At 38.4% G+C, this 26,802-nt stretch overlaps 1 protein-coding gene across 2 annotated transcripts; it reads left to right on the top strand.

Moving 5' to 3' along the window:
- The first annotated feature begins 5 nt into the window (after positions 1-5).
- fip1l1a (FIP1 like 1a (S. cerevisiae)) lies at positions 6-26,791 on the top strand. Of its 2 annotated transcripts, none has more exons than XM_085266443.1 (13): positions 6-160; positions 474-550; positions 1,901-1,938; positions 2,427-2,522; positions 2,623-2,720; positions 2,867-2,952; positions 5,259-5,355; positions 5,653-5,761; positions 8,910-8,946; positions 11,912-11,952; positions 12,398-12,569; positions 26,176-26,292; positions 26,387-26,791. In XM_085266443.1, the coding sequence occupies exons 2-13, from the start codon at positions 498-500 to the stop codon at positions 26,502-26,504; spliced, it is 1,062 nt and encodes a 353-aa protein (XP_085122569.1). In that variant the 5' UTR covers positions 6-160; positions 474-497; the 3' UTR covers positions 26,505-26,791. The 2 variants fall into 2 exon arrangements, with proteins under 2 accessions (XP_085122569.1, XP_085122568.1); XM_085266442.1 differs by having other exon boundaries at positions 26,384-26,791.
- The last annotated feature ends 11 nt before the right edge of the window (positions 26,792-26,802 follow it).

Genomic DNA, 26,802 nt, shown 5'->3' with positions numbered 1-26,802 from the left:
GTCACCCAAACGTCGTTGCTATGACAATAAGCAGTATCCCGAGAACAATCGTTACAGAGTTAATAAAGGAAAACTTTTTATGCAATATTCTCACGAAGTATCTAGACTTTCACTACCATAACCAAGAACGACAAGAGCTAAAAGGGGGAAGATCCAGCGGGTAAATTTAATCTCAAAAATTATGTTAAACATGTGAAGTTTAATTAGTCTTGATGGATTTTAAGCTAATTGAAATTAGTCATGGCGATTTGTTGACACGAGCTTCCTTCATTAAAAAACGAATTTAAATGACAGTTGGCACAAACAATTAAACCCCTAAAAATGTTTAATGCTTAGAGTTATGAGTTCCTCTTTATATTTGTTTAAATCACTTCCCCCAGCGTTTAACGGAAAGATACCATAGCTTAGTTTAAAGAGGCCAGCTGTTTCTTCTGTTTTCAATAGAGCCACTTTGATTTTAATGTGCCTCCAAGTTCCTTGTTTTAGGGGTATATGACATGAACGCCACAGATGACCGACACGAGATACAAAGGGTTGGACTCTCACCCAGGTGTGTAGCCAGTGCCTTAAATAAATAAGTGTGCAAATTTACAGTTGTGTACAGCCATTGTTCTGGCATTGCGCGTGTATATATATGTGCATATATGTATATAAGGCGTAGTGGTACTCGACACTGGACCAGTAAGGGTCCCCACGCTAACCAAGCAGGGGACCCTTTATATGTCAAGACAATATTCTAAATAATAAAAAATATATACATGAAATGTTGTTTAAATTAAGTTAAACCACTAAAAACTAAAGGAAACAATTCAATACAAAAGAATACAAAATTATTGAAAGTTACAAAGCAATATTAATTTTGTTGTCATGAATTAGAAGGAGTTAGATACTCGTCTCACAGGCCGTAAATTGCAGTGAGCAGTAGACAAATTGAAAATAAACTGTAATGGCATGATTATTTCCAACAGTATTATACTAATGAAGCGTTCAGGTATAATACAGTTTTCACAGTACGATAATGACATTATAGTTGCACAATACATGTGACGGCACCTTGTGTGCTGCCCGAAATGTGCAATCAGTCATGTCGAGCATTAAAAAGAATTTGATGCTCATTAACTCGCTGTCAGGCGAGAGGTATTTGTTTGTGAGCTGGGAAATGGGGATGTTAGCAATCATACAACTGGAGCCCTGATTTTTTTTTTTTTTTTTTTTTTGTATGTTTACACCAGCCTTTATGCCTCAGAATAAATGTAGCATAACATGCCAATTACAGTTAGTGACTGTAAAGGATACTAAGGCTTAAACAATGTTGTTTTTTGGGCGGGATAGTTTAGTTGTTTTTGCATTTGGGAATTTGTTTGAAATCATGCAAGCAATTTAAAGAACAACAGTGTCACTTACGTTGATCAGTGCCTAATGGGAAAAAAAATACCCACATGAAAAACCTGAACGTGAATAGACATGGTTAAATGCCATTTTTCACTTGTACCCATCAAGGTTTAGTGTTCTTGCAGTAATGTAAAATCATTCTGACAATTATCTGTGTGAGTGGAAATTCTTTTCTATTTTGATGATTTGATATTATTTTCATCCCTTTCTTTTGTTTATGGGACAATTTGAAAGCTGTCCAAGATGATAATGACATATTATTTTGAATTTTTCCAGCTTTTTATTGTGTTTTTGTAGCTGTTAGGTATGTTATGAATGGGCCTTATTTGTCAAAAACCCCCTTCTGTCAAAAATTTGCTTTGAGATATTTTCATAGTGTTTAAGTTAACGCGTTGTGTCATCAGCACTCAACACAGACAGAAGTGTTTCTTTCTGTTATTTAAAGTTACTAATGATGATGATAGAGATAACAGTGGTGATGATGTGAGGGCCTCCTTATTTCTTGCAGTACATTTATGCATCTTAGGAGGACACAACATGTAGGTGGTGAGTAGTGACAACCCTTTTGAGATTTTTGGGCAACACAAATGACAGTGAAACATTAAACAAAACAGCCACACAAAGACCAGGCTTTATTGTAAACTTGGTTTAAGAAATAAGAAGACTATAAGATATAAATGTCTTATATCAGTTAACTGATATGCATTCAGCTTCCAAAGACACACAGTGACTATATTTCTCCTCAGAGTCAGCCAAGAATTTAAATATAGAATTTTACAGTGAAAACGATCAGCCTATTAGAGAACCCAGTGACCATTTGACATTTAAAAAAGTACACTTTCAGTCATTTTACACATATTCATAATTAGTTCACATTGAGAATGTCAGCTTCATTACTGCAAATCAGCTGACTTAACTCAGATCTTTATGATTTAAAATATTCCTTATTGAAAATAAATGAGAAATGACGATATATGTGACAAATATATGAAATGTATGTGACATCATTATGTCTGCATTGGGATGATTTACAGGTACTACAAATGACCTATTGTTAGAAAAAGTCCAAGGAAATGAAGAAATTAACCAGAAAGTAGAGTTTTTGGAGAAAAAGCCATGGAGAAAAGCTGGTAAGTATTGTTGTTTGACCTGACACATCAATGAGATTCTTGTATGCATTCAGTAATTACATTCAGACCTATTCATTACCATTTAGTGTTTTTATTTTAGGTGCTAACATCTCAGATTACTTTAACTATGGTTTTGATGAAGAAAGCTGGAATGCTTACTGTAGGAAACAAGCAAAACTTCATGGCATGATAAGAAAGGTAAATGCTAAAGACAGGGTAAGATAATGCTATCACTAATGTGATTTAGTCAGCCTTCTTTTTAAAGAGACCCTTCACTTAAACAGGAGAACATAGTTAGGAATAATAAATCAGACTGAAACTTGAGAAATTGTTATTCTGCTCAGGCCCAGAAGAGGCACACTGGATATGAAGAAGAGGAGGTGTTTTGTGCTTATTCTTCCCCAGGCAGACCATCTATTGTAGCTTTCAGGTCAGTAATATGTCTTCTCCATACTGTTATATTTTGTGCCTTCAGTCCTACACCCTCTATCCCATTCTATGCTACTGCTCTGAGCTCAGAGCCAGAAGAAGCTGGCAGCTGTTTTTTTCTGTTTGTTTGTGACACGGCAACTATCTGCCTGATGCCATCTGTTTTCTGTGATCCTAAGATGTGCTCAGCATATTAGGGTTGTTTTGGCAAGGGATTGCAAAATGTTGAGGTAAACACAGACTTATGTTCATCTGTTAAAGCCCAAGGCAAAATTTCATCGAAGGTTAAAGCTTTTTAAAAAAAATTTAGGCTTTGTGCCATTCTTTTTTCCCGTATTTATATTTCATACATTTATGATTTATCTGCTAACAACAGTGACACTACTTTGTGATCATAGCTTGTCTTGGGCACAAGTCAATGCTTATTTACAGTTGTGCTTTACTTGAGCAGGGTAAAAGGTTTAAGCAGAGACTATTTAAACCACTTTTGTTCATTTGAAGATAAGAAGACTTATCTGAACACAAAATAACTGTGTTAACATTCATAGGCCAATTGGAGTCAGGAAAAACCCTGATTAGTATTTCCATTTTAGGTTCTTTAATGTAACCCTATGCCAGCAGAAATTAATGCAGATTTTTACTCCAACTTTAACAGCCGCTGTAGTTTTAGTTAAAAATTGTAGTAATTCATTAGAATTTAGTGTAATAAATATATAATTGTAGAACTGATTAGGCGAATAGCGTCTCTGTTTACTGTATACTGTTCTTTTGATACATTAGATGATTTAGGCACTGCTGGTACATTTACAAAATGGATGAGCTGGAGGTGCCATCCATCAGTGTGGGAGCATTGGACTTTTAGATGACACTGAATTTGTGGATCGAGACAATAGAAAAAAAAAAGAGATTTTCAGCTTTCTGTAAATGACCTCCTCTGTTGCTATTCCAGGAGTGTAGCGGTGTGTTTTTCCAAGCCATGACTCACTAATGAAAAATGCTGCAGACAAGTGCAAATATAAAAGGTTTGGCATTTTGACGTCACAGTTTGCGATTGCAGCGACCAATTCATCAAACATAACTAGATTGGGCTTTATAACCCAGTTAGTGCCAAATCTTTATGTGTAGACAAGTGTGTTTTTCCTGCAAAGAGATATTTTTGGTGCATTGCTAAACAGATTTCAATTAAAATTTTTAACAAATCCTGTTAATTTGGTTTTGATTTATTCGAGGTCATAAATAACACTGTGAACAGACCTCTGTCAAATAGGGTAACACAGTTGCAGGGGTTTTGCTTTATGGATGGATTGTGCTTAGATGCAAAGTAAGTCATCAACGAATCAAAAAAAAAAATCGTGTACACACTCATGAGGGGCCTGTTTTTTTTTTTTTTTTTTTAATGCTAGGAAAAAACATTCACTCTCAGCAAGCACTTTGCAGCTATTTATAAAACCATGCTTTCAGCCATTGAGTGAAGCTGTCCCATGCAAAACAGGTTCTTTACCACTGCTTCTATTCATTTACTTTAATGGTGATTAAGATGTCTGTTGGATGCCTTGACCATCATCTGAGACTGACTGACAGAAATGGCCAGCCAGTTTAAGATCTGTCCTACTTGATGTCATTGTTCTCCATCGGCAAGTTTACCCTTAGGAGGAGGACACAGATCTGAGTCATGTGTGTGTCATGTCTCTCTCCCTATGTGACAGCGATTGACCAAGACCCTCTTTATTCAAAGAGGGTCTACTGTTTGGTTAAGGAATTTACTAGTGTGTTACATGATAATGTAGTAAAGATTTTGGTTTGTTTTTGTGCAGCTCAGGTCAAAAGTGTTTGTGTTCTCAGATCTGGAGCAAAGAGACATTAAGGAGCTGCAGGCACTTCCCTATTGAGTTGCCATTAGATGTAGGCGTTTTTACTTTTTTATGTATGCTTTTCTCTACTGTTGATAAAGTCCTTGTGACAGAAGCGGGTTAACATTCCACTTGTGTGCGTATGTGTGTGTATGAGCTCACTCGGGGTGAGTGTAGCAGGGTTTAGGGCTGTAAAGGGCTGTTTTGTGAAGATGGCAAGATGACCCAGATAAGGAGGTTTAATGCGTTAATGGACCTGCAGGGGGTTTAAGTAAGGACATTGAAAGTGACATTAGGATAAATGAATGTCCTGTTTTTAAAAATGTTATATAAGTGCACATCAGCATCACATTAAAAAGAAGGATTTATGTATGAGAACCCCCACTTGCCTTTTTTAGGACATTATCAAAACATTGTATGTATTTGTACAGTCTTTATCATATTACCTGATCAACAGAGATTCAGATCCTATCACTAATTTGGCTGGAGGACAACCTGAATCCAGCAGAGAGGATGGGCACCAATGTCATAATGATGGAGGCAGCAATACTCAGGTATTATGTTAGTATGGGTTTAATAAGGATGGGCACCAATGCAGGAGGACCTGAAATGATCAGTCTCGGAAGCTATAATTAAACCTTTTGGCATGAACCAACCTGCAGACAATTGATTGAACTATGGGAATTTCAATTAACATAGCATTTTTATTGTGTTCCGCACAGAATTTTTGTAAAAAAAAACTATATGTGTATTAAGCTACTGGTTCAGCCTACAACTTTATTGTTGATAGTTTGTCGCTGTCTTTCTTTTTATTGTTGTCATAAATAACAGTAACTATCTTTATTTTTCAGGTTGTTTGTGAGATGTGCCATTATGAGGACAGCAGTAATACTAATCAGCTGCCACCTCCACTCAGCAAGAACTCTTTCTTTAAATTTATTAAAAAGAGAGTTCCACCACGTAAGTCACTCTGCTATTGGAATGCAACACATTTACTTATATTAATGCTTATTTACTATATTTACAAAACTATTTGAGAAAGGTTCTTGTATGTTCTTTTTCATGTGACATGATAATTATGAACATGTGAGTTATCTGCGGGAGAATATTTAAATTTAATACTAAGATTTTCAGGTGTTAAGGCCCCAAAGAGAACCCTCTGTTGGACACATCATGCATCATGCAGCTGCACAAATGACTAATAGCAATCAGACCATGTGTTTGTGAAGCTGCAACACGTGTCATAATAAATTATCCTGTGGAGTTGAAGGACAGAGGTGAACTTAACTGTGTGTATACGTGTGTATCTCTGCACCTGCCTGCATGTGTTTGAAGGCACTGTATGGATATATGTCTTCCTGCAGTCAGGTATCTAGTGCTGTCCAGGTGGGAGTCCATCAGTCTTTAGACTTCCTCTTAGTCTTTGCAGTGAATCATATTGAAATCCAGGAAGGCTCCCTGGCGCAAGCACACAGCTGAGCACATGCCATATCTTCATCTTCAAAGGCTCTGAAATAGAAATGCCGGCTTAGGCCTGCTTGCCCCTTACCCTCCGAGCCCCATACTGCACAGCAAAACCCGTGCCAGAGCCACTAATACAGCCAAAATATCAAACATCCTGCCGGCACCAGCTTTGAAGTTATATGCATAGCTTTAATGCCGACCACTCCCCTTTCTTTAAGTTATAGGCCCTGTCTCCTTGTGTGAGGCAAATGTGTAGCATGATAAAAATAGCCCCTGGTAAAAAAAAGAAAAAAGTTGCTGGGTCTGCAGATTGAGGCACGAGAAAAGTGCTGAACAGACCCAACTGTGGGGAATAGGGCAGAGGAAAAGAAGGGGCTGTTTTAATTTTTGGTTTGTTTTTCAGTAAGGTCACATTAGATGCCAAGTGTTTTTCATAGGTGCACATTTTGGAGTGGAGCTGTGTCATTACAGGGTTGTACTTGTGTCATCTATCAGTGCAGCACAGTGAAGGTGATGCTGCCTGCTGCTGTGCACTGCAGCTAATCTTCCATACAGCTGGTTACTGGGTCACTATAATCACTGTAGCAACAGAGCTTGTATGTGAATGTCCTCGCTGACTGAACTGAGCAGATTTTTAAACTCTTTTAAAAAACTGACTATGCAAGTAAATGCCCCGTGATGAACAATCAGAGCAACATTAGGACTATTACCAATAAGACTTTTTAAAAAAATGCTTTTTTAACCTTATAATTTTTTTGTTTTGTTTTGATTCATAACATAAAAAAAATCTGTGCCCTGTATTGATTTTCAGCTTTAGAGTGGAGAATGCTAGTTTTCTTGTAAAGAGCTGATGGCTGTGCTTTTAACAGGTGACAGTGTAATGACAGGATGCTGTCACTGCAAGAAGATTTATGCACATCTGTCCTTGCAGATTGCTGCATCTGAGAGTATGGGAGACAGTAGCCTTTACACTAACAAAGATCACTTGGGCCTGTGCTGCAGTGCAGAACAGCAGCCAGTTGTCCCATGTGAAATATCAGCTCCATCTAAAACACTGCAGCCTGTAGCTCTGTAAAGCATTAGCACGAGACTCAAAACCACGCAAAAACAATCAGATGCAATTAGCCCTCAGCCATTTGCTCTCTCATATGCTGCCAAGCATGCAACTCTAGCCTCCATCAAACACTCACTTGAGATCACCACAGGTAAAAACAATTACTCACTCACGCTAACCTTGATGGCATGTTTATGGACAAGCTGCTGTGTACTTTGTGCATCTGCTTGTGTATACAGTATGCATTGCATAGCATTCCATTAGCAAAGTTACTAATACTGCCAATCACATTTTACAATCCACTTAGATTTTCTGTAGTATAATTCATTCTACAAACTCTTTGTGATGTCTCATGCAGTGACCTCATCTATTTGCAGTAATGAGAGCTTGTCGCAGATGTTTTTTTACATGCTGCACTCTTCATGTTCCTGATTATTCACATCATGGAATCACATTAAAGGGAATTACCTGAAGACCCTCCAGGCTACACTCTCAGACTTCGATGTCTTGAATTTTGAGAAGTTTGTACGTGTATGTTAAATTCTGCTCTTTTCTTTGGGTGTCCAGGTGTCTCAAGTATCAAAAACCACACTCCTCCATGAGCACTTCGGGCCATCTCAACTCTGTGGAACTTGTATTTGAAAGGGAAAAAACAGTGTTTTAGATTTATTCACAGGACGGCATCTTGATGTTCTTTTCAAATTCAGGCAGCTCATATGTACAGCACACATAGCAGCTCATATTATTCTTCCTCCTGCTTCAACCAAGCTGTTTCTAGCCACTCTCACGTTAGGGGTCTTTAAAAAAAAAGTAGGAGATGGTATCCAGATGTGAATGTGTGCTTGTGCCTTGAGTCTTCAAAGGAATCTCTCTATATATGTGTGCTTGTATGTGTGTCTTTATGTGTACACACATTGGCTCCGTACAGCAAGTGTGAGAGCTGATTTTGCAGCTTGGTCACGTAAAATTTGAGCATTATAACAAGTGGGTCCATTAAGTGTGCACTCAAGCATTTGACTTGTTCTGTTTTATTGATGGAGGAAAAGGCAAGTAGCACTTGCTACATTTTGTTGCACTGACATTTTGAGGCTGATCTAATTTCTTAAGATTAAAAGATGCAGCACTATAAATTATGAATGCATGTTCCTGGTAATGGGTTATATTTTTTCATATTCTTTTATATTGTTTCTGTTATTTGTCTTGTGTTTCTGTTATTTGTTGCTATATTAATAATAACAAAACATCTTCTCACGTTTAATGTGTGATTTTAGACTATTTCTGTTTCCATTTGATTAAAATATTTGGCCTGTGTTGGACAAAATCTGCATTTGGAATACGTATAATATTCTAAACCTTCTAAACTGTTAAGGGGTACAACCTTTAATATGCAGCTTTTTCGTGAATTTTCATGCAATAATTAAATAATTATTTTCTTTGCTCTAATTAAAGCAGCAAATTATTGTGGGTATATTATTATTTCCCTTTTGAGGTTGAATGTAGTTACGGTATTAAAATCTTTTTTTTTTTTTGGAATTTCAGTATTACTGAAGAGAACAATAGATAACTTTGCTGTCTTCTTTTCCTGCTCAGGTCCCCAACCTCCCTCCTCTACTGCTACTTCGGTCAGGTGAGCCCTATAATGTGTCTATCTTTATGCATCAGTTGTAGGTCAGCTCTTTATGTAATGACCGTAATGAGGAGAAACTGAAGGTTACTGTGTCAGTGAAAAAGTGAAAACCGGACTCCCTCACAAATTCAGCAAATGTGCAGGGAGGGAAAGAAAAATGTTACTCAGAGACTGGACTAGAAATCATTAGTCAAGCGATTATTACGTTAGTGTGAAAGGAAGTAACTCAAAAGTTTGATAAAACAACTTCTGAAACAGACCAGGTGTCTCTAGTTAGACTCTAAAGATCAACTTGGATTGGGGTTTCTTTTCTGTACACCATGCACTGTTGCTCATCTTCCAACTGAATCAATGGCCATATAAGGTAGAAAGCAAGATAGCAACCTTGTTTGTTCCTCCAGTCTCCTGTTTATCAGTATTCCAGGCACCCCCTCCACTCTGCTTTTCCGATCTATGTCACAACCTGTCTGCAAACTCCCACATTTCAGCAGTAATTTACACAACTTAGATCACAAGTGGGCCACGTTGAACCCAAGGCTCTCTTGCATTTTCTTACACGTTAATGAATGCAGCCCTACTCCATTTGTGTTTGCTGCTGTGCTTGTTTCACTTGGATGCTGTCTGTATCCAGCCTTCCTGAGTCCAGCTCTGTTTGTCTGTCTCACTAGCTTCCTGTTCCTTCATCTTTTCTCTCTTTTCTCATTCCTATTTTTTCCCTTCCCCCAATTTGCTGTGTCTGATGTGTGCCTAAATGTGCTCAGTACTTTGTCCATAAAGATGGTTTTTCTCACATCTCAGTCCATCTGCCAAATCCTCACATCCTTCAGGGACTTACTGTTCCTATGAACTCTGCCAGCCATCTCCTGTGTGCTTTATGAATAATTTCCTTTTAAACTTTTAAAAAAAAGTATACACATGTGCAGTGATAGTCCTGGTTTCACTGTTGCCTTTCCCTTGGGGCTATTAGGAACAGCAGGTATTTCTGGCATCATCTTGGCCTTGACATGCCATGCTGCAATGAGGGCCAAGGGTCCTGAGGGCTTCAAAAATACTTAAGATCTGATTAGACTGTGGCAATTCTACAACATTGTTCCCTTATAGTGACAGGATGTAGCAATTAATCTCAAAATGAAAATGTCCCTTTGTAGGAAAATTAACTAACAAACAAAAATCACTGGAAAAATTATTCAAAATGAGCTAAATTTTAATGTGGTAAAGTTAACTGTTCAGGCAGTGGTAGTGTAAAATCATGTTCATCTATGTTTTATACATATCTCACAATAATATTCCTTTAGTCATCCTAGAGGGAGGCCGAATCAGTATAAAAACTGTGATCTATTAATAAAGGAACGTTAGAGCATGATAATGACTTGCATGTTTGCCATATCTTCCATAGAGGTTTAACACACATCTATAACTTTATTTTGGTGTGTGTTCAATCAGTCTCCTCGACCAAAGCTGTTGATTCTGAGCATTATCAACCTTCAAGTGTATATTACATTACCAATCTTTTTGGGCTTTGCTACCTGTCACATGCTCAGAGAACCAGACTCCCTCTTCCATTCATTGATTCTTCTCCATTCATAAGTAAGTCTTTTAACTTCTTGTGCATCTGTTGAGCCAAAAATAAAATTCCTCAGCGATGGAACTGTTTACTTTTGGATTTATGGAGCAACATAACTGGGCTCACACCTGTTGGAAAGGCGTTCATTTGGATGAGCTTCAAACAAAAGCCAAGTTCACATTCAGCTCATTCGGAAGTTTTCAGTTGGAGGCAAGTGTGCCCTGGCCACGTGGACGGACAGAAGACCCAGATTTTATCAGTAATATGCCCTCCATCCGTTCCTCTTGCGTTGGCGAGCACACACTATGCCTTGACAATGAGCCAGTCACTTCAAACACTTGGAGAACACAGCTGTGCATTTGTAAAAGTGCTTTGATCCTTTTGCAGACCCGCTTCTTTTATTTTTTCCTTCACTGATTCATCTGTAAATTTGTTTGCTCATGCGGTTTCCTTTTTTAGAATGCACATTAACATTCCTTAAACATTAAAGACAGTAAACAGACAATTACAAATACAATCTGCCAGAAGCAGATAAAAAGAGACTGTCGAGGGTCATCTTGTAGCTGGATCCAAATTGAGGATGCAGGAAACAGGAAATAAGCTCAAAACTCAGCTTCAATGCTGTAGGGAATAAAGAAATCCAAAAACATTACAGAGCAGAACCAAACAATCCAAATACCAGAAACTTTCTGGGAACACATGGCAAGGAGATACACAGCAATCAGGGACAACATAATAAAGGACAAAGGGAGACGTAGACGATAGACACAAGAAAATGAGAGTGTGGTAACAGGTGTGAAAACAGCCGAGGACCTTTAACATAATGACACAAGAAGAAAAACTTGACACAAGACACAGAGAACAATGGTCACCAAAATAAAGCAAAGTGACCCACAACAGAACAGGGCGACAAGAATAAAGTGACACAACTAACAGGAGAACAAGAACGAGAAAAAGACAAATTCCGAGACAAGACTGAGAGAACCAAATGGCATGACAAAAGGGAATTATCTAATAAATGGCACAATAAAACACATAGTATACATAATAACTATAAATAATACAGAACTGGAATATAAATCACATTTCAAAACCAAAAGAATCATTTATACAGTTCTCAGAACTCTGGGCCTCAGACACATACGGTTGGTGTAAATCTATGTGTAATGTATGTTGTCCTTTTGTTAGATCTGCTAATACTACTAATTGTATGTTTTAATAAATTCTGCTCAGTAACAGTAATTTGTCTTTTTAAAAAAATTCAAAAATGCTATCATGAAAGCCTTCTTAATGCCATTTATGGAAACTGAAGTTTGAAAAAAAGAATGTAAACTTGGATCATCTGTAAAGGTCTGATGTAAATATAGGATTTTCACATATTTCTTTATTTTCTATTTTCAGTGGGAACTCTACAAGTTTTAACAGCCCATCAGCTTCATCAAGTATGTACATTTGTCCATAAGAGATAGTGTTTCATATTTATTAACTGTTTCAAGATAGATCAGTACTGTATATTACACTGTCTTAGTGAACCTGTTAGGTATGGTGTCCAAGCACTCAACCATTCTGAAAATTACCTTAGGCCGTGCTCTCTCATTCATATTTCTCAGCTGTCTTGAGTATTGGAAAACTGAATCATAATCCTTACTATTCAGCTCCCCTACATATTCAGTTTGAACTTCCAGTATGTGAATATATTTACTAGATCTTTTTCTGTGTTAACCGTTAGAGAAAAAGAAATAGGTGAGAATAGGTGAGAAGAATTGGTTCAAAGCTCAGAGCTAATTGCTAAACAAATGGTAATGCATGTGGTTGTTAGTTGCTCTCCCCAATTTTCTGACCTGGTTTGGTTCTGTTCTTTAATGGGTGTATCATTTTTAATCCCAGGAAGAATCACCATCAGCCCTGGAGTGATTGATACCACCAAGGCTCGGGAATGCTACATATTGCAGGAAAAGCATGACAAGGATAGAGACAGATCCAGAGCGCATGGTCAAGATAAAGAGAACAAAAGAAGCAGAAATAGAGAGAAGGAGGGCTGCTCCTCTTCCTATTATAGGTTGGTCTATGTGAACTGATGATGATTTTATTTAATGTATGTGCTTCAGTTTGCGCTTTGCATTTAGCACAGTGTACTCTCTCCTTTTGTTCTTCCTTTCTCCACTGTTGGGTGCCTCTGCAGTAGTTGAATTTGAATGTCTGCTGTGCAGCTGTGGCCTTCTGGATTAGGCAACATATAATATATTGGAAGTAATCCAGATATTCATTCTCTCCTGGCCTTGTTCAGTATGTGTGTATTTGCAGCCTGCCTGCACACACACACACTGAGGGAGAGAGAGGGCAAGAGAAAGAGAGCAAGAGAGAGAATTTTGCTGTAGAGCAATTGAAAATTTTAGATAAAAGACAAAAACAGAACCAAAAAATGATCATGAGGTGCAGTGTAAAACTCTGTAGCTCTGTTTTTTCAGGTTAGACCAGACAGGGACAAGATATTAGTGCAATATATGGTTGTGAAGCCGCTTCTGTGTTATGTTTGCTGTCTTAGATGGCAGAGAACCGAAGAACCAAAGTTGCTCAAGACAAGTGTTAATAAAAAAATACACTTTAAAAAAGAGTTGCTTTTTATAGATTAATTCGTTCTCTAAATAATTAAGTTTGTGCTTGAAAATACAGACATAAACGACATTATTTTAGTATTTGAACTTACCCAAAAATGTTTCTATTAACACAGCTAAAGGCATTGTATTTGTGAGTGGTTACCATCTTGGCTCTCCAGCTGATCGCTATAAAATAAACACACTATTGTGAGAAATGGCCCTAGTGAAGAAATGCATACTATTGCAAAAGAGCATAAGGCCATTGTGACAGAAATCAAGACTATTGCAAGACAAGGAAAAATTATTGCCAGCACAGGCATAACTATTTCAGTTTTTCTGGTGCAGTGAGATGAGGGAATAACTTGCTATATTTGCCAGTTATTGCCAGAGAAAGATTGAGTTTGCACTCCTCAGCATGGAAATTGTTTTTTCTCTCTCTCTCTGAGGCTCACAGCTGATCGGAGCAGTATAATTTCCTCTCCAATTTTCACATAGTGCCCTACTACCCTATAGTGTGACAGCCTGAGCGCCTGCTGTACAAGCACTCATACATGCTAACATGTGAACAAGCCAAATCATGCCCTACATTTCTCAGTGTTGACCATTAGCCAAATTTCTATTTAATTATTATTAACTTAGACAGCTGTCAACTGTAATACACACAGGCACATCTTTTCACACACTCCTCAGCTGACCTGAAGCTCGTACTATAGGAAAAGGCAGGCTTATAGTATTGTTAGGTTGCGTGGGGTTTTACCTTCTGGAATAGGAATAGGTTCATGTACAGTTCTTTTCTAGTCTACCAGACATACAAGCACTCTTTCGTGTATTATCCACGTAAGTGCTTTCTATCTAACATTCACACACATTCATTGAGAACATCCTGGGGTTAGTAACTTGCCCAAGGATATTTGACATGACTGGGACAGTCAGGGGTCAAACCACCATCTTCCGATTAGTAGATGGCCTGCTATTGCTCCTGAGCTATAGCCAACCCCTTTTGCCTCTAAATACTTGAAACTACAAATATATGCAATGCAGGTGAAATTCTTCTGTTTCTTTGGCTTCAAAAGCTGTAATGTTGTTGATAACAACAAATCCCTGCATCAGCTACTGTAAAAGCGTTGCTGGTAATTAACTTGCAATTAAAATAAGTGCAAAATAGCAAAAATGACAAGTTGAAGTATTTCTTACTGTACTGGGCTCTGTTAAAATATCCTTACATGCTTTTCTGTGCTGTTCAGCACTTTTCCTACTTGAAGTGGTGAGCATTTCATTGAGTGTTTATGCCCTAGATGTTTGAATTCAGGTTTATACATATAGCTCAAAGCAACATTTTGGGTCAAATAAGGGAAGTGGGACATGGGACAGATGGGAAGTTATAGGCTAAATGTAGAAGATCTGAAGAATGGGAATCACATGTGCATGACAGACACACAAGAGATTTAGAGTCATTCTACAGATTTGGTCCCAGCTGACAGGACTATTCCTTTGGCCCAGTGTGTGCTCCTCACACGTTAGTGGCTCTGCTGACGTTTTTGTCCTACATTCTGGTCAGATGATCAGAATTCAGATACGCACACACACACACACACACACACACACACACACACACACACACACACACACACACACACACACACACACACACACACATGCATATGTACAAGTTCTATGTTTTTGTTACGCTGATTTATTACTGGGCTCTAGATTATTTTTAGAGTAGGCCCAGGGGGATTTATTGTTAGTGTGTGTGTGGGCAGGACAGAGAAGCAGATGGAGACCTCCATAGCTTTGCTAGCCATCCTTATTGTTCACTGACTAAGTCAGTGGGAGTGTTACATGTATGTGTTATTCATTTAGAAACTAGCTAGCCTATTTGTCCTTTGCTTACTCATGCACACAGGCAAAGTGTGGCAAGAGGTTTTCTAAGTATCAGCTACTGGTTATTAGCTGTGACTGTGACATCATGCCTCGGATTTAACCCCACTACTAATAGATTCCACAAGGCTATTGTTCACCAGTACATTTATTCAGACCGAGTGATATATTGTACTTTTCGGGCACACATTCAGTCTGAGTAACTGATTGGCCATTTGGTCAACACTTGCCCCCTAACTGTAAATTTTAGCTTTGGATGATAAACGTAACTTTTTCAGCTGGCAGTACCTCAGATATTCTTCATTTCCTTCATGCACACATATGCCCGACCTTGCACAACACAGTGACGAATTGCAATATCCTCTTTTTCTTGACATCAGTTCACACAAGGCATAGATCTAATACCTCTTGGATAATTCGATCAAACCTGGATAATAACGGAATTAAGAAATTCTAGTGTGATAAGGAAATTAAAATGATAATTATCTTCTATTAGGTTGGATTAAAAGCATCATTATGCTCCAAGACTCGCTTCAGCGTTAACAGAGGGTATGGCTCACATTTTATTAAAAAGGAGCTAATAGCTGAAAAAAAAAGGTTTGCTGGTATGTTGTGCAACCAAATCAGGCTATTGCTAATTCGGAACAAAACTCCTGAAAGCTTAGCACGTTATTACCTTTGCACTTAATTTATTAGTTGAATTATTTAAAGAATAACATTTCAAAATTACCAAAGTTTTGCCTGTGTTAGGGGGAAACAGTTTTTTCATGCAACTTCATTTTCATCATTTTTGAAACATCAGATTTGGATTTAGAGGTTAGAGCATAGTCTAAATTCCCATGTATTTCTTGATTTTCCTCGGCTACTCTTGTGCCTGATGCCACACTTATCCTGGCCTCAGGGTCTGTCTTGGGGCCTGGACATTCTTTCACCTACATCTGTTTTTACTTTCCTTTCACCAAAGTTTTTTTTATTATCTCTTAGTGTGACATGTTTTTGTCTTTCTCTTTCAGTATCATTCAAGAAACTCATTTTTTTCCCAGAGCTGGTGCCTGTGCCAGATAAATTTTAAAATTACTTCTACATTGTTTGCCTGTCAAGTTTCAAGTTTTATTGTCATGTACAGATAACAGTGTAGCCACATTTATCCATAATGAAATTCTTTGCCTCGTGCTCCTCAGCTTTACATGAGCATATAGAGAGTGTGCAGTTATATTGAGAAGAAAATAACAGAAAATAGCAGTTTATTAGTAATAAAATAATAATAATAATAACAACAATAAAAAAAGAGAGGAAAAAGTATTAAATATTAGAGAATTTAGTTGGTATTTACATTTAAGACAAGTTGGTATTTACAAGTTTGTGCAAGAGTATCTGCAGGTTGTACAAAGTTGTGCAGTGAGCATTTAAGTAGCATTTGTTGAAGTGACAGTGTGCAGAGTCCTGTAATTGTAGTGAGTGTGTAGTGGTGTGTATGGAATGTCAGCATTTCAAAAGTCTGATAGTTTGTGGTTAAAAACTGTCCCTGTGTCTGGTAATGCGGGTCTGGATGCTCCTGAACCACCTGCCGGACGGCAGGAGTGTGAAAAGTCTGTGGCTGGGATCAGAGAGGATCCGCTGTGTCTTCCTCATGCAGCGCTGTGTGTAAAGATCCGGTATGGCTGGCAGTTCAGTCCTGGTGATGCGCTGTGCTGATCTCACCACCCTCTGCAGAGCTTTGCGGTCCAGAGCATTACAGCTGCTGTACCAAGTGGTGATGCAGCCAGTCAGAATACTTTCAATGGTGCATTGATAGAAGTTTGTAAGTATTCTGGGGTTCATGCCGAATCTTCTCAGGCGCCGCAGGAAGAAGAGCCGCTGCTTTTGTGATCACACCAACATGGTGTGACCAGCTCAGGTCCTCGCTGATGTTGATGCCCAGGAATCTGAAGCAGCTGACTCTCTCCACCTCTGCTCCTTCGATGTGGATGGGGGGTGTGGGCTCCTCTCTGCAGTCTCCTGTAATCCACGATGAGCTCCTTGGCTTTGCTGACGTTAAGCAGCAGGTTGTTGTCGCGGCACCATGATGTCAGGGCTCTCACCTCTGCCCTGTATGCTGTCTCATCTCCATCAGAAATGCAGCTGATGATGGTGGTGTCATCTGCAAATTTGATGATGGTGTTGGAGCTATGTGTTGCTGTACAGTCGTGGGTGAACAGGGTGTACAGGGGGCTGAGCAAACATCCCTGGGGGGCACCTGTGCTGAGTGTGAGTGTGGATGAGGTGTTGCTGCCGATCCGAACCACCTGAGGTCTGTCTGTCAGGAGGTCCAGGATCCAGCTGCACAGGGAGGAGTTGATGTTCAGGTCACGGAGTTTCACGATGAGTCTGGATGGTATGATAGTGTTGAAGGCGGAGCTATAGTCGATGAACAGCATCCGCACATATGTGTTTTTCTGGTCCAGGTGAGAGAGGGGCAGTGTGTAGTGCAACTGCTATTGCATCATCTGGTATCTAAATTTCAACCTCAACCTGGATAAAAATAGAACAGAAATTATTTTATTTGGGCAACTCAACACTTTCGATGAGTATGACAGCACCATTGGTCTTTTAGCTTCTTACTGTCACCCAGTTCAAAGAACCTTGATGTGATTTTTGACTTTGCTTTTAAGATAAACAGATTAGCTCTGTTGTTACCTGTGTATTCAAATGAGGCTCCACAGTAAGGTGAAGGCCTACCTCCCTCCACATGACATTGAGAGAGTAATCACACCTTCATTACCTCTCAGTTTAACTATTAATAATTCTTTGCCTTTATCAGTTGCTCCTAGCTTCTTCTGCAGGCTGTACAAAATGCAGCAGCTCGCCTTTTGACAGAAAAGAATGGTCTAATCACATTACACCTGTACTGGCCTCTGTACTGGCTTCCAGTCCATTTCAGGGTCTGTTTTAAATTTGTATTACTTGTTTATAAGAGTATCAGTGGTTGTTTTTACAGCCCTACATTCTTACTAGAGCCCTGAGGTCTATGAAACTATTGCTCTTGGACATTTGTCAATCCAGGCTCAAAAACAGAGGTAACACAGCATTTTTGGTGGTGATCCCTAATCTTTTTGTCACGGTCTGTGTCGGCAGACTGTGGAGAGGTGGGGAAACAGGACCCAAACGCCAGACTCTTCAGTGCAAACAGTGTTTATTTACAAGGTGGTGAAGTAAGCAGCAATAAATCCCCTAGTGTCCCAGACTCCCATGTCGTGTCTTCTTCCCAAAAAGTCCCAGTGTAGTGCTCTCTGCTCCAGTGTCTCTGCACTCCCCGTGCTCACTGCTCTCTCTCGTCCCACATTCCTCCTGAGGGAAAACAATAGAGGCAGCCATTAACACACTTTATCCCAGCAGGCATACACTCACAGACTTTCCGACTACGCTAGAAGACTGACGTGAAGTCAAACGCAATAATCCAGCGTCGGTGGAAGCTCCATCGCTCTTCTAAATAGCTCCCCCGACGAGCCCAGATGAGGAGCAGGTGTGTGGCAAGGACTTCGGGTGTGGCCAGTCCTCAAGCCAGGCCACGGCCTGAAGGTGCCTGTAACTTCGCCACAGAAAACCGCAACACACACACACACCTGCCTACATACAGATGCGGACAGAGACCAGAGGCAGAGCAGACGACACACCAAATGAGAATAATAATAATAATAATAATAATAATCACAACAACAACAATCATAGTCCCCACTGCTCACGGACTCCGAGTCCCCAGAGCCGGTCTGTGACACTTTTAAACAACCTAATCTTTGACAAAACAGTTGCACAGTCACTCAATCATTTTGAAACACTGCTCGACACTTTGCTGAGCAGGATACCCGGATGTTTTTATTGTTTTAGTGTGTTTTTTAGTGCATATTTATTGTTGACTGGTTATTGTTAATTATGTATATTTTATATGGCATGAAATTTTAAATTTTAAATGTGCTATAAAAATTTGACTTGACTTTAACTTACATATTTCTAGATGCAGGCACTATAATATCGGCTATAACTCATAGTGACCGTACAGCTTTTATATCTTTGTTTTAGGACTTTCACTCATTGCCAGAAACACTTGTGTGCTTGCTTGCTGTATATTAGCTGATCAAGTCATTGCATACTAGTTATATTTTACGAAACATACATGTTTCTCACATACAATTTATTTAGTCTTAGATTTATACTCCAATGATTGTAAAATGCACTGACCCTGTCTTTGTTCTCACATACTAATATACAAAAACTGAATAAGGTGAGATTAGAAAGGGTTAGAAGAACATAGCGTTTTACTATTTAAATGAGTCTGATTTGATTTGTGCCTTTTATATGAACCTGTGCAGAAGTAGAGCATAAAACCCAGAGTTAGTCAGCTAATTACTCATTTTATACCACCGGTTATCTAGCAGAGAACATTGAACCAATCCTACATGTCAGTTAATCCAAAACAATGTAATTTACCATAATGAACATATGTAGAAAATTAAAAATAAGGACAACTCTTTCTACCTAAATATCAAATTTCTAAAAAGTGTGTGAGCTTAACACTATGTATAAATTCTGCTATGTGACCTTGATACAAAGAATCTACATGTTAATCAGCTCTAATATGCAAAAGTCCTGCATGTTTATCACAAATTCAAATAGAAGACGTAAGCTTGACAACCCCAATAAAGATTGCATTATTTGGCCATGATTGTGTTTTAAATGATAATTACTACAAAAGAAAAAAAAAACAAATTTCTTTTTCACTGCAAAGCAGTCATCCCTTGCTATACAGGTTGTGTTAATTGAAAAATTGTACTTTGTGTCCACAACACCACTCTCTGAAGAATCAGGGTTTCTCAGTCAGGTTGTGAATTCTACGGTAGTGCTCATCCGGTCAAGCTTGAGCACTAATTTTGAATAAAATAATACAAAAAAATATATGTGAAAGGAGGCTTTTATGCTATAATTTACTCTTTCCTCTGGAGTCATTTGAGTGTGTTTATGGTATTATGTGTGGTGAGATGTTTCTGTGTTAAAACTAATGGCTTTGAGCAAGAACAAATGTGGGCCTAGAGTCCTAGTCCCTGCTGCTAACACAAGAGCTGTCTACAAATATTGAATATATTTAGCTTTTTACTTGCAACAGTTGCCCCTTAAGGCTCTCTCTCTCTTTCTCTGTGTTGTTCAAGTGAATGATAATAATTACTCCAGCTATGTGTGAGCACACTGTCTGCATAAGCAGCGCATCATCTGTACTTTTCTATAGACTTTTTGGAAAAACGGGACGTGAACAGTGCCTTTAGTCTGATGATTCTTAAAGGTCAGGCTGATTATTTTAAAATTACAGACTATTGCTGTGCCAAGGTGGCGAGATGAGCAAGTTAGATAGAGAGGGGAAAAATTATTTTAATACACTACTCATTCACTCTTAGCAGTGGGTAAGATTTTCGCTGTAATAAAACTAATGGTGCTGGCAGACTGAAAGATGTAGAACACTGAAGCAGAAGGAAAAGATTTTATTTACAGAATTCTAAAATAGGAAACAATGTTTCTTTGAAGGCAGAGAACTAGTTGGTCTCTGTCTGATAACATAGTTGCCATTAAGGTGGGCAAGTAATTGGTGAGGATCCAAAGACTTGATGCATAGAAAGCTTGCTGGTAAATATGGAAAACCAAGAGCAGACAGAAAACCCAAATATAATTACGATAAATCAGTCCTGATATTCGGTAAACTGGTGACTGGGAGATGAAAAAATGTATGAATATGAGTATATATCAGAGACCATGTAAAATAAAAATACAGTAATGAAGAATATTTCAACATTGCTGAGTTAATTCATGTGGTGGAATATAGAAAAAGAAGAAGAAGAGGCAATGAAAGCACAAGATAAAATTCAAACAATCAAACAAAATCATACAAATTTAATTTGGAGGAGATAAAAAAATATGTATCCACATAAATGTAAAAACATAATGATTAACAAACTATGTTGGAGCTAACCCATGTTGGGTATAATGTGTTAGAAAGTAACACGTAAAATTTTTTCAGAAATGGAGTAATGTAACAAGTTACTGCGATTCAGTAATCACATTACAGTTCCACTTATGTTGTTACTTGCATTATAAAGTTATAAAGTTATCTGCATTCAGGACCGATAGAAAGACAGAAAACATCAAACGTCTATATTTCTACGTACTTGTGTTACAGTCAGCCGATATTGGTTCAAGGCAGAAAATGATGCATGGGTCTACAAATTTTGATGAATGGAGATATGGACACTACTTTTATTTTTATTGCATGAAAAGACAAGAGCATAAAGGTAAAGTGGAAACTGCATCCAGGACAGAAACAGCTGCATTTTACTTCTAACTCAACATCGGCACTTTGGAAATATCTGCACAGACAGCATGCTAACACAAAGCCAAGAGCCCACATTGATGTTAAAGCTGAGTGTATGCCAACCTGAGTGCAGCGGCATTTTTTTGAGTACCAATACCTTCACTGGTGTGGATGATTTCACAGCTGTATTTAAATGAATTATAACTACTCCATAACTTCGCCTCAGTGGCCGTCTTTACTACCACAGTAGTACTGCACCCAAACGCACTTTTCTTGCCACTCAGTCCACATTCTTTCATGATGCTTTCAGGTATCTGAATAATTTATCACTCAATGTTCTTCCAAACACTTCATTGCAGTAGGCAAAATCCTCCAGTGTTTTCCTTTCTTATAAGTGGCAAGATGATGAGTTGAGGTACATTTGCTACTTCTGTTGATTTGTTCCAATAGAAAATACGTTTTCTCGCAAGAACACTATCTGAGACTAATATCATCTGAAAGTTATTCATGTCCCTCCATACTATGACATTGGATCAAGGAAGAGCTTTTCAATTTGTTAAATGCCCCTGGCCTTAAAAGAGCAACAACAATTTTTAGCATGGTTTCTTGCATTTTTGCTGTGAACTGAATTACAAAATGAGAAACTATGCTAGCAGCTTAACCCTTTGATATTTACAGCCAAGTCAAGTTACTTGAAAATAGTAATTAGTTACTAATTACTGATTACTTCTCCAAGAAAGTAATCCTGTTACTATACTAATTACTTATTTTCAAAAGTAATTAGCAACTTTATTACTTAGTTACTTTTTAAAAACATAATCCATCATATAATATTGAACCAAATGAAAAAGCCTCTTTTTTTGTTTTATTGGTTTTATTCTTTTAACTACATGCACATTGCATCAAGCAAAAATTTAATTGAATGCAACAGTCTCTGAGTGGAGATTATTTGTTTAACATTTAAACCTATTTTCTGCATATTCCAGCATATAAAAAAATAAATAAAAATTTTTTGTGTTTACACTCACTCTTTCAAATAGATGCAAGTAAAACACAGCAAAAATGTGCCGCAGCAGTCATGTCACTGGGGGGATCTGGGTGTTCCTCTGTGAATTTCACATTGCTGTGGCAGCGTGATAGGTGCTTGCTCAGATTTGAAGTTAAATTTTTCGCTGTAGAAAGAAATTTTCTTACCACGCAGAATGTACAGGAGATGCTAATGTTCTTGTCACTTTTTACAGAATCAAACTTAAAGTAATGTCAGTACTTCCAATCTTTAAACCCTGCATGGTTGTACTCTCTCCCGCACTTTATATTATCCATTGTTAATCTACACACGTCTGTTGCACACGTCGCATGTTCGTACATCATTGTCATGAGACACTCTCACAAACAAACTCACGGTTTAGTAACGCAGCATGTTTATGGGAACGTAACAGTAATCGAATTACTTTTTTGCAATAGTAATTACTTACTTTACTCGTTACTTGAAAAAAGTAATTGGATTACACTAAGGTGTTACTGACCATCCCTGATAACAACAGAGGAATTTCTCATCATTTTTCAGTTGTAAGCAGTGTTCTAGGTGGTTTGACCGACAGTTTAACAAGCTGCCAGCATAATGGGATAAAATCCATGACATCAAATATTACAAAACAGAGCCATTACATTGGTCCAAAGATGTAATAAGTACCACAATAAAATAGGTTTACTGGCCAAAAAAAGCAGTGCGTAAAACATGTTTAAACATCCTTTTTTCAGGCATTTTTAGCTATTTTTAATAGGATATTTAGTACCTAGAGAGAAAATCAGGCAGAGAATTGGGGAGTGACACGCCTGGATCAGCCTTTTCCTGGTCTTTAAGGTACCTCAAGGTCAGTGGCGTGTCTAGAAAATTTTTGTTGGGGGGGCCAGGTAGGGGCACAGATTTGGAGAAGGGTGGCAGATGTAATTGGCAGATAATGTTTAAAAAAAAAATTCTACCAACCATTAACCATAATTCAATAATCCTATAAACCTAATAACCGAATGAGCTTTTAACTCTTATTAGAATGAGATTTTAACCACTACGGTGCAAAGTTTTTAGATACTGCGTTGATAAAGTACAAGAGATACAATCAGTGCTTTGTCAGTGTTTACTCAGCATTCAAGGACAGCAATATTTGCATAGTATTTTTACTGACATGTAGTGCACATATGTTTTGGGCAAAAACATTTTTGAATATTAAAATACGAACATTTGTAACAAACAATTGACAAATTAGCCAATGCCAATGTAAAATTTTATCTGCCTATTTAAAAAAAGAAGATAATCTTCTCACAAACTGGTGTTTGATTTTGAAACAGGAAAAAAGTGGGGAAACAACTGAAAAGACTAACATTTGAATAAAACCTGAAAGCAAGTAAATACTTGCTATGCTGCCTTATGGTAAACTTTGGTAATATTGATAAAGAACAACACTGGCTGACGATGAAATACAGTCAGCTGGCATGGTGACACTGCCAGTATTAACCTGCAGGGCTGGACCGGGACAGAAAATCGGGCATTTTGACTAGAGACCGGCCCCCCAGGTATTAAAACCATAAAGCCTTTGAATGAAAACAAATGCTGTTGTGACAGTGATGTACACTGTCTTGTTGGTATATGTATGATTTCTATACATTTTACATCAGATAAAAACTTTGGTTGTAAGATTTAGATAATTATTTAATAAAAGCTAGATATTTTAAATGAGAATAAGAAAGAAAAGTATTTCTTTGTGCCCCACCTCTCCCTGTTAATTCCCTACCTGGCCCCCTGGCATAACTTTGCTAGACCCGCCCCTGCACAGTTACCAGCTGTCAGCTACGTAAAAAAGGATCCTGGTGTTATTTGTCTCTCAGAAACAGTTCATAACTTCCCTTCAACTCATTCATGTCACCTAAACCTGTTTCTCCATCACCTGTTCAGCTCTGATGATCCAGTAAGGGCATCTCCTGGTTTCATCTTCATGTTTCCCTCTCACCACATATCCAAACCGACATCATGACCAGCAGCTTTACAGCTGTGGCTCCAGCAAACATCAGCTGATACTGGAAATTAATATTAAATAAATTCTAACAACAGCTGATCAAGCTTAAACGTGCTGCTGTTGTTTAGCGCGACATCTGCTGGTTTCCTCTTTCTGGCACAAAGTGGGCGATAAATAAACAAGAGAGAAAAGCTGATCATTGATCAGTTTCATGATTGAAGTAGCAACAGAAGAGGGAGGGGGAGATGAGAGAAGAGGCAGCTGTGCAGCGTAAACACACAGAATAAATCCAGCTTTGTCTTTTTCCATTCTAGCTAAAGTTCGGGACAAACTGCGTCTCTTCTCAGCTCAATACCAAACGCATAATATTTTCTCTGAATGAGGGACCATTCCATTTTTAAGGAGCCGTTGGCAACTCTACTAACTAACCTTATGAATAAAATAAAGTTCACTATCAGTAACATCATAGCAACTGAACAGCTGTACAGAAACTCCGTCATGCTAGTTCGGGCAGTATGAGTTATTGCAACTGACGGTAAAAAGTCAGCACAACAAAAATAAACTCCACCTAAACTTAGTTTATATCTGACCCAGATAGACTGCAGCTCATAACTTCTTACCTGAAGTTCAGTTCACCTGACACTCGGACCGGCGGCTGCCTCGGGTCTCTCCTCCTGCCTCCCCTTCCCTCATCCACCTGCTGGCCTCTGTGGAAGCCCCGCCATAGCCACCACCAAACAACTGAGTTATTTTTACACATCGACCTGCATCTGGCCAATCCACCACCTCTCATTGTTCATGCCCTTACAAAATAAAAATAAAAAATAAGTCACCGGGCATATGCCCGGTATGCCCGATGGCCAGTCCAGCTATGTTAACCTGCAACCAAATCTGCAGCTCCATACAGCAATGTTACGACTTAGATTATATCTTATAACTCATAACTCTTATGTTAGCTGCCCTCAGTAGCATACGGCTGCAATAATTCTTTAAGTGTTATTTTTTCCTTGGTATTCTAATTTCACCGAAGTTTACTAAACTCAACAAACTTAATATTACTTACCGGGACATTTATTCTGTCCTCATTTTCTTTCACCGAAAAATTGTTTCCTGCGGTGCCATCTTTCGTGCTTGGCTCTCCTACCTTTGCCAACGTGATGCACGTAGCGCAGAAGCCGATGCTGCATTCACTTACACTCGGATATCTGAGCTTCACCGTGAAAACATAATCGGACATTTGATATTTGATTGAATTGTATTGTTCTGCCTTTGGGGTGGCACCTGGGGTGGCCAGTCTGGTTGGGGGGGTGGCCTGTGCCCCCCCAGGCCACCCCGCTGGACACGCCATTGCTCAAGGTGCTCAATGTAGACACAGAAAAGACCATCTCACTCACTTATAGAACCATTGGACTATAAATTTTAAACCATACATGTTTGCAGCTGCTTTGTCCAATATGTCTCCAGTGCTGATTTAGACTGATTTCACCATGTTTTTGCATGTGTGTTTCCAGAGGTCATATGAACACTAGAATTTAAAACTTATAGGTAACTGCAGTGTGGATGTGTGGCTTTTATGTAAAAGGCATGCTGTGACACTTGTATTGGGCTCTTTGTTACTCAAAGTGGAAGCCGGGGGGAGGTTATAAAAGCTAACACAGTGGTTACAGTTTTAATCCCTTGAGTCATGACTTATCTCTCTTTCACTGGAGCAAGAGAGCAGCAGTCTTCCTGTGGGTCAACAGGCCTTTCCCCCCCCTTTTGTGTTATGTCCCAATGAGAAACTCTCAAGTTTTATCAGTAAGTAATGTAAGAATAAAATAAAAACCATTTTGTTTTCTGCAACAGGGAAGCGCAAATGAAGCACAGGGAGCCTAGGAACCAAGGGTACAAGTATTGCTATGACAGAGGCAGTGGAAAAAAGAGAAAGAGCAACAAAGATGGATCACGAAAAAGATCAGAAAGGTCTAATGAGAAACAAGCGCACTCACATATATGTAAAAGGATGAAAATACTAGAACTAACCTTAATGATCATTATCTTGTGTCTTCAACAGCAGCAGTGTCAGGAGCAGCAGAAGTAGCAGAGATGTTGGTGGGAACAGGGACAGGAGACACAAACAGAAAAGAAACAGAAAAGCCAAGACATGTAGGAAGAACAAGGAAACCAGCAAGTAGTTCTCTCCTAACAAAAAAGGAAATTAAAATCTGACTGACTTTCAGTCTCCCAGCCTGATTAACAGAGAACTGCCCTATGGCCTCTTACATTATATTGTTTCGGAAAATTAATTAATAGATAACATCATTCACAAATTAATATTCATTTAAATTAATAATTTTATTTGAAAAACTAAGGATAATTTCATGAATGTTTAGTACACTATGCTTTCATTGTTTCTTTTTCTGTTGATTTTCTTCAGATGAAGGGAATGTGTACATGTAGCTTTGTGAATCCCAGGGTGATATGCTTTTAATC

This window comes from Mchenga conophoros, linkage group LG23, assembly GCF_057382185.1.
Source record: "Mchenga conophoros isolate Kocher_MC1m ecotype Shallow Benthic linkage group LG23, M_conophoros_male_GT1.1, whole genome shotgun sequence".
In the NCBI taxonomy this organism is placed as follows: domain Eukaryota; kingdom Metazoa; phylum Chordata; class Actinopteri; order Cichliformes; family Cichlidae; genus Mchenga; species Mchenga conophoros.
This window is presented reverse-complemented; position numbering and strand designations above follow the sequence as displayed.

Coding starts and splice junctions, on each gene's coding strand:
- fip1l1a (XM_085266442.1), top strand. CDS start 498: ATGAACGCCACAGATGACCGACACGAGATACAAAGGGTTGGACTCTCA. Junction 2,953..5,258: donor CCATCTATTGTAGCTTTCAG/GTCAGTAATATG, acceptor CCTGATCAACAG/AGATTCAGATCCTATCACTA. Junction 5,762..8,909: donor TAAAAAGAGAGTTCCACCAC/GTAAGTCACTCT, acceptor TTTCCTGCTCAG/GTCCCCAACCTCCCTCCTCT.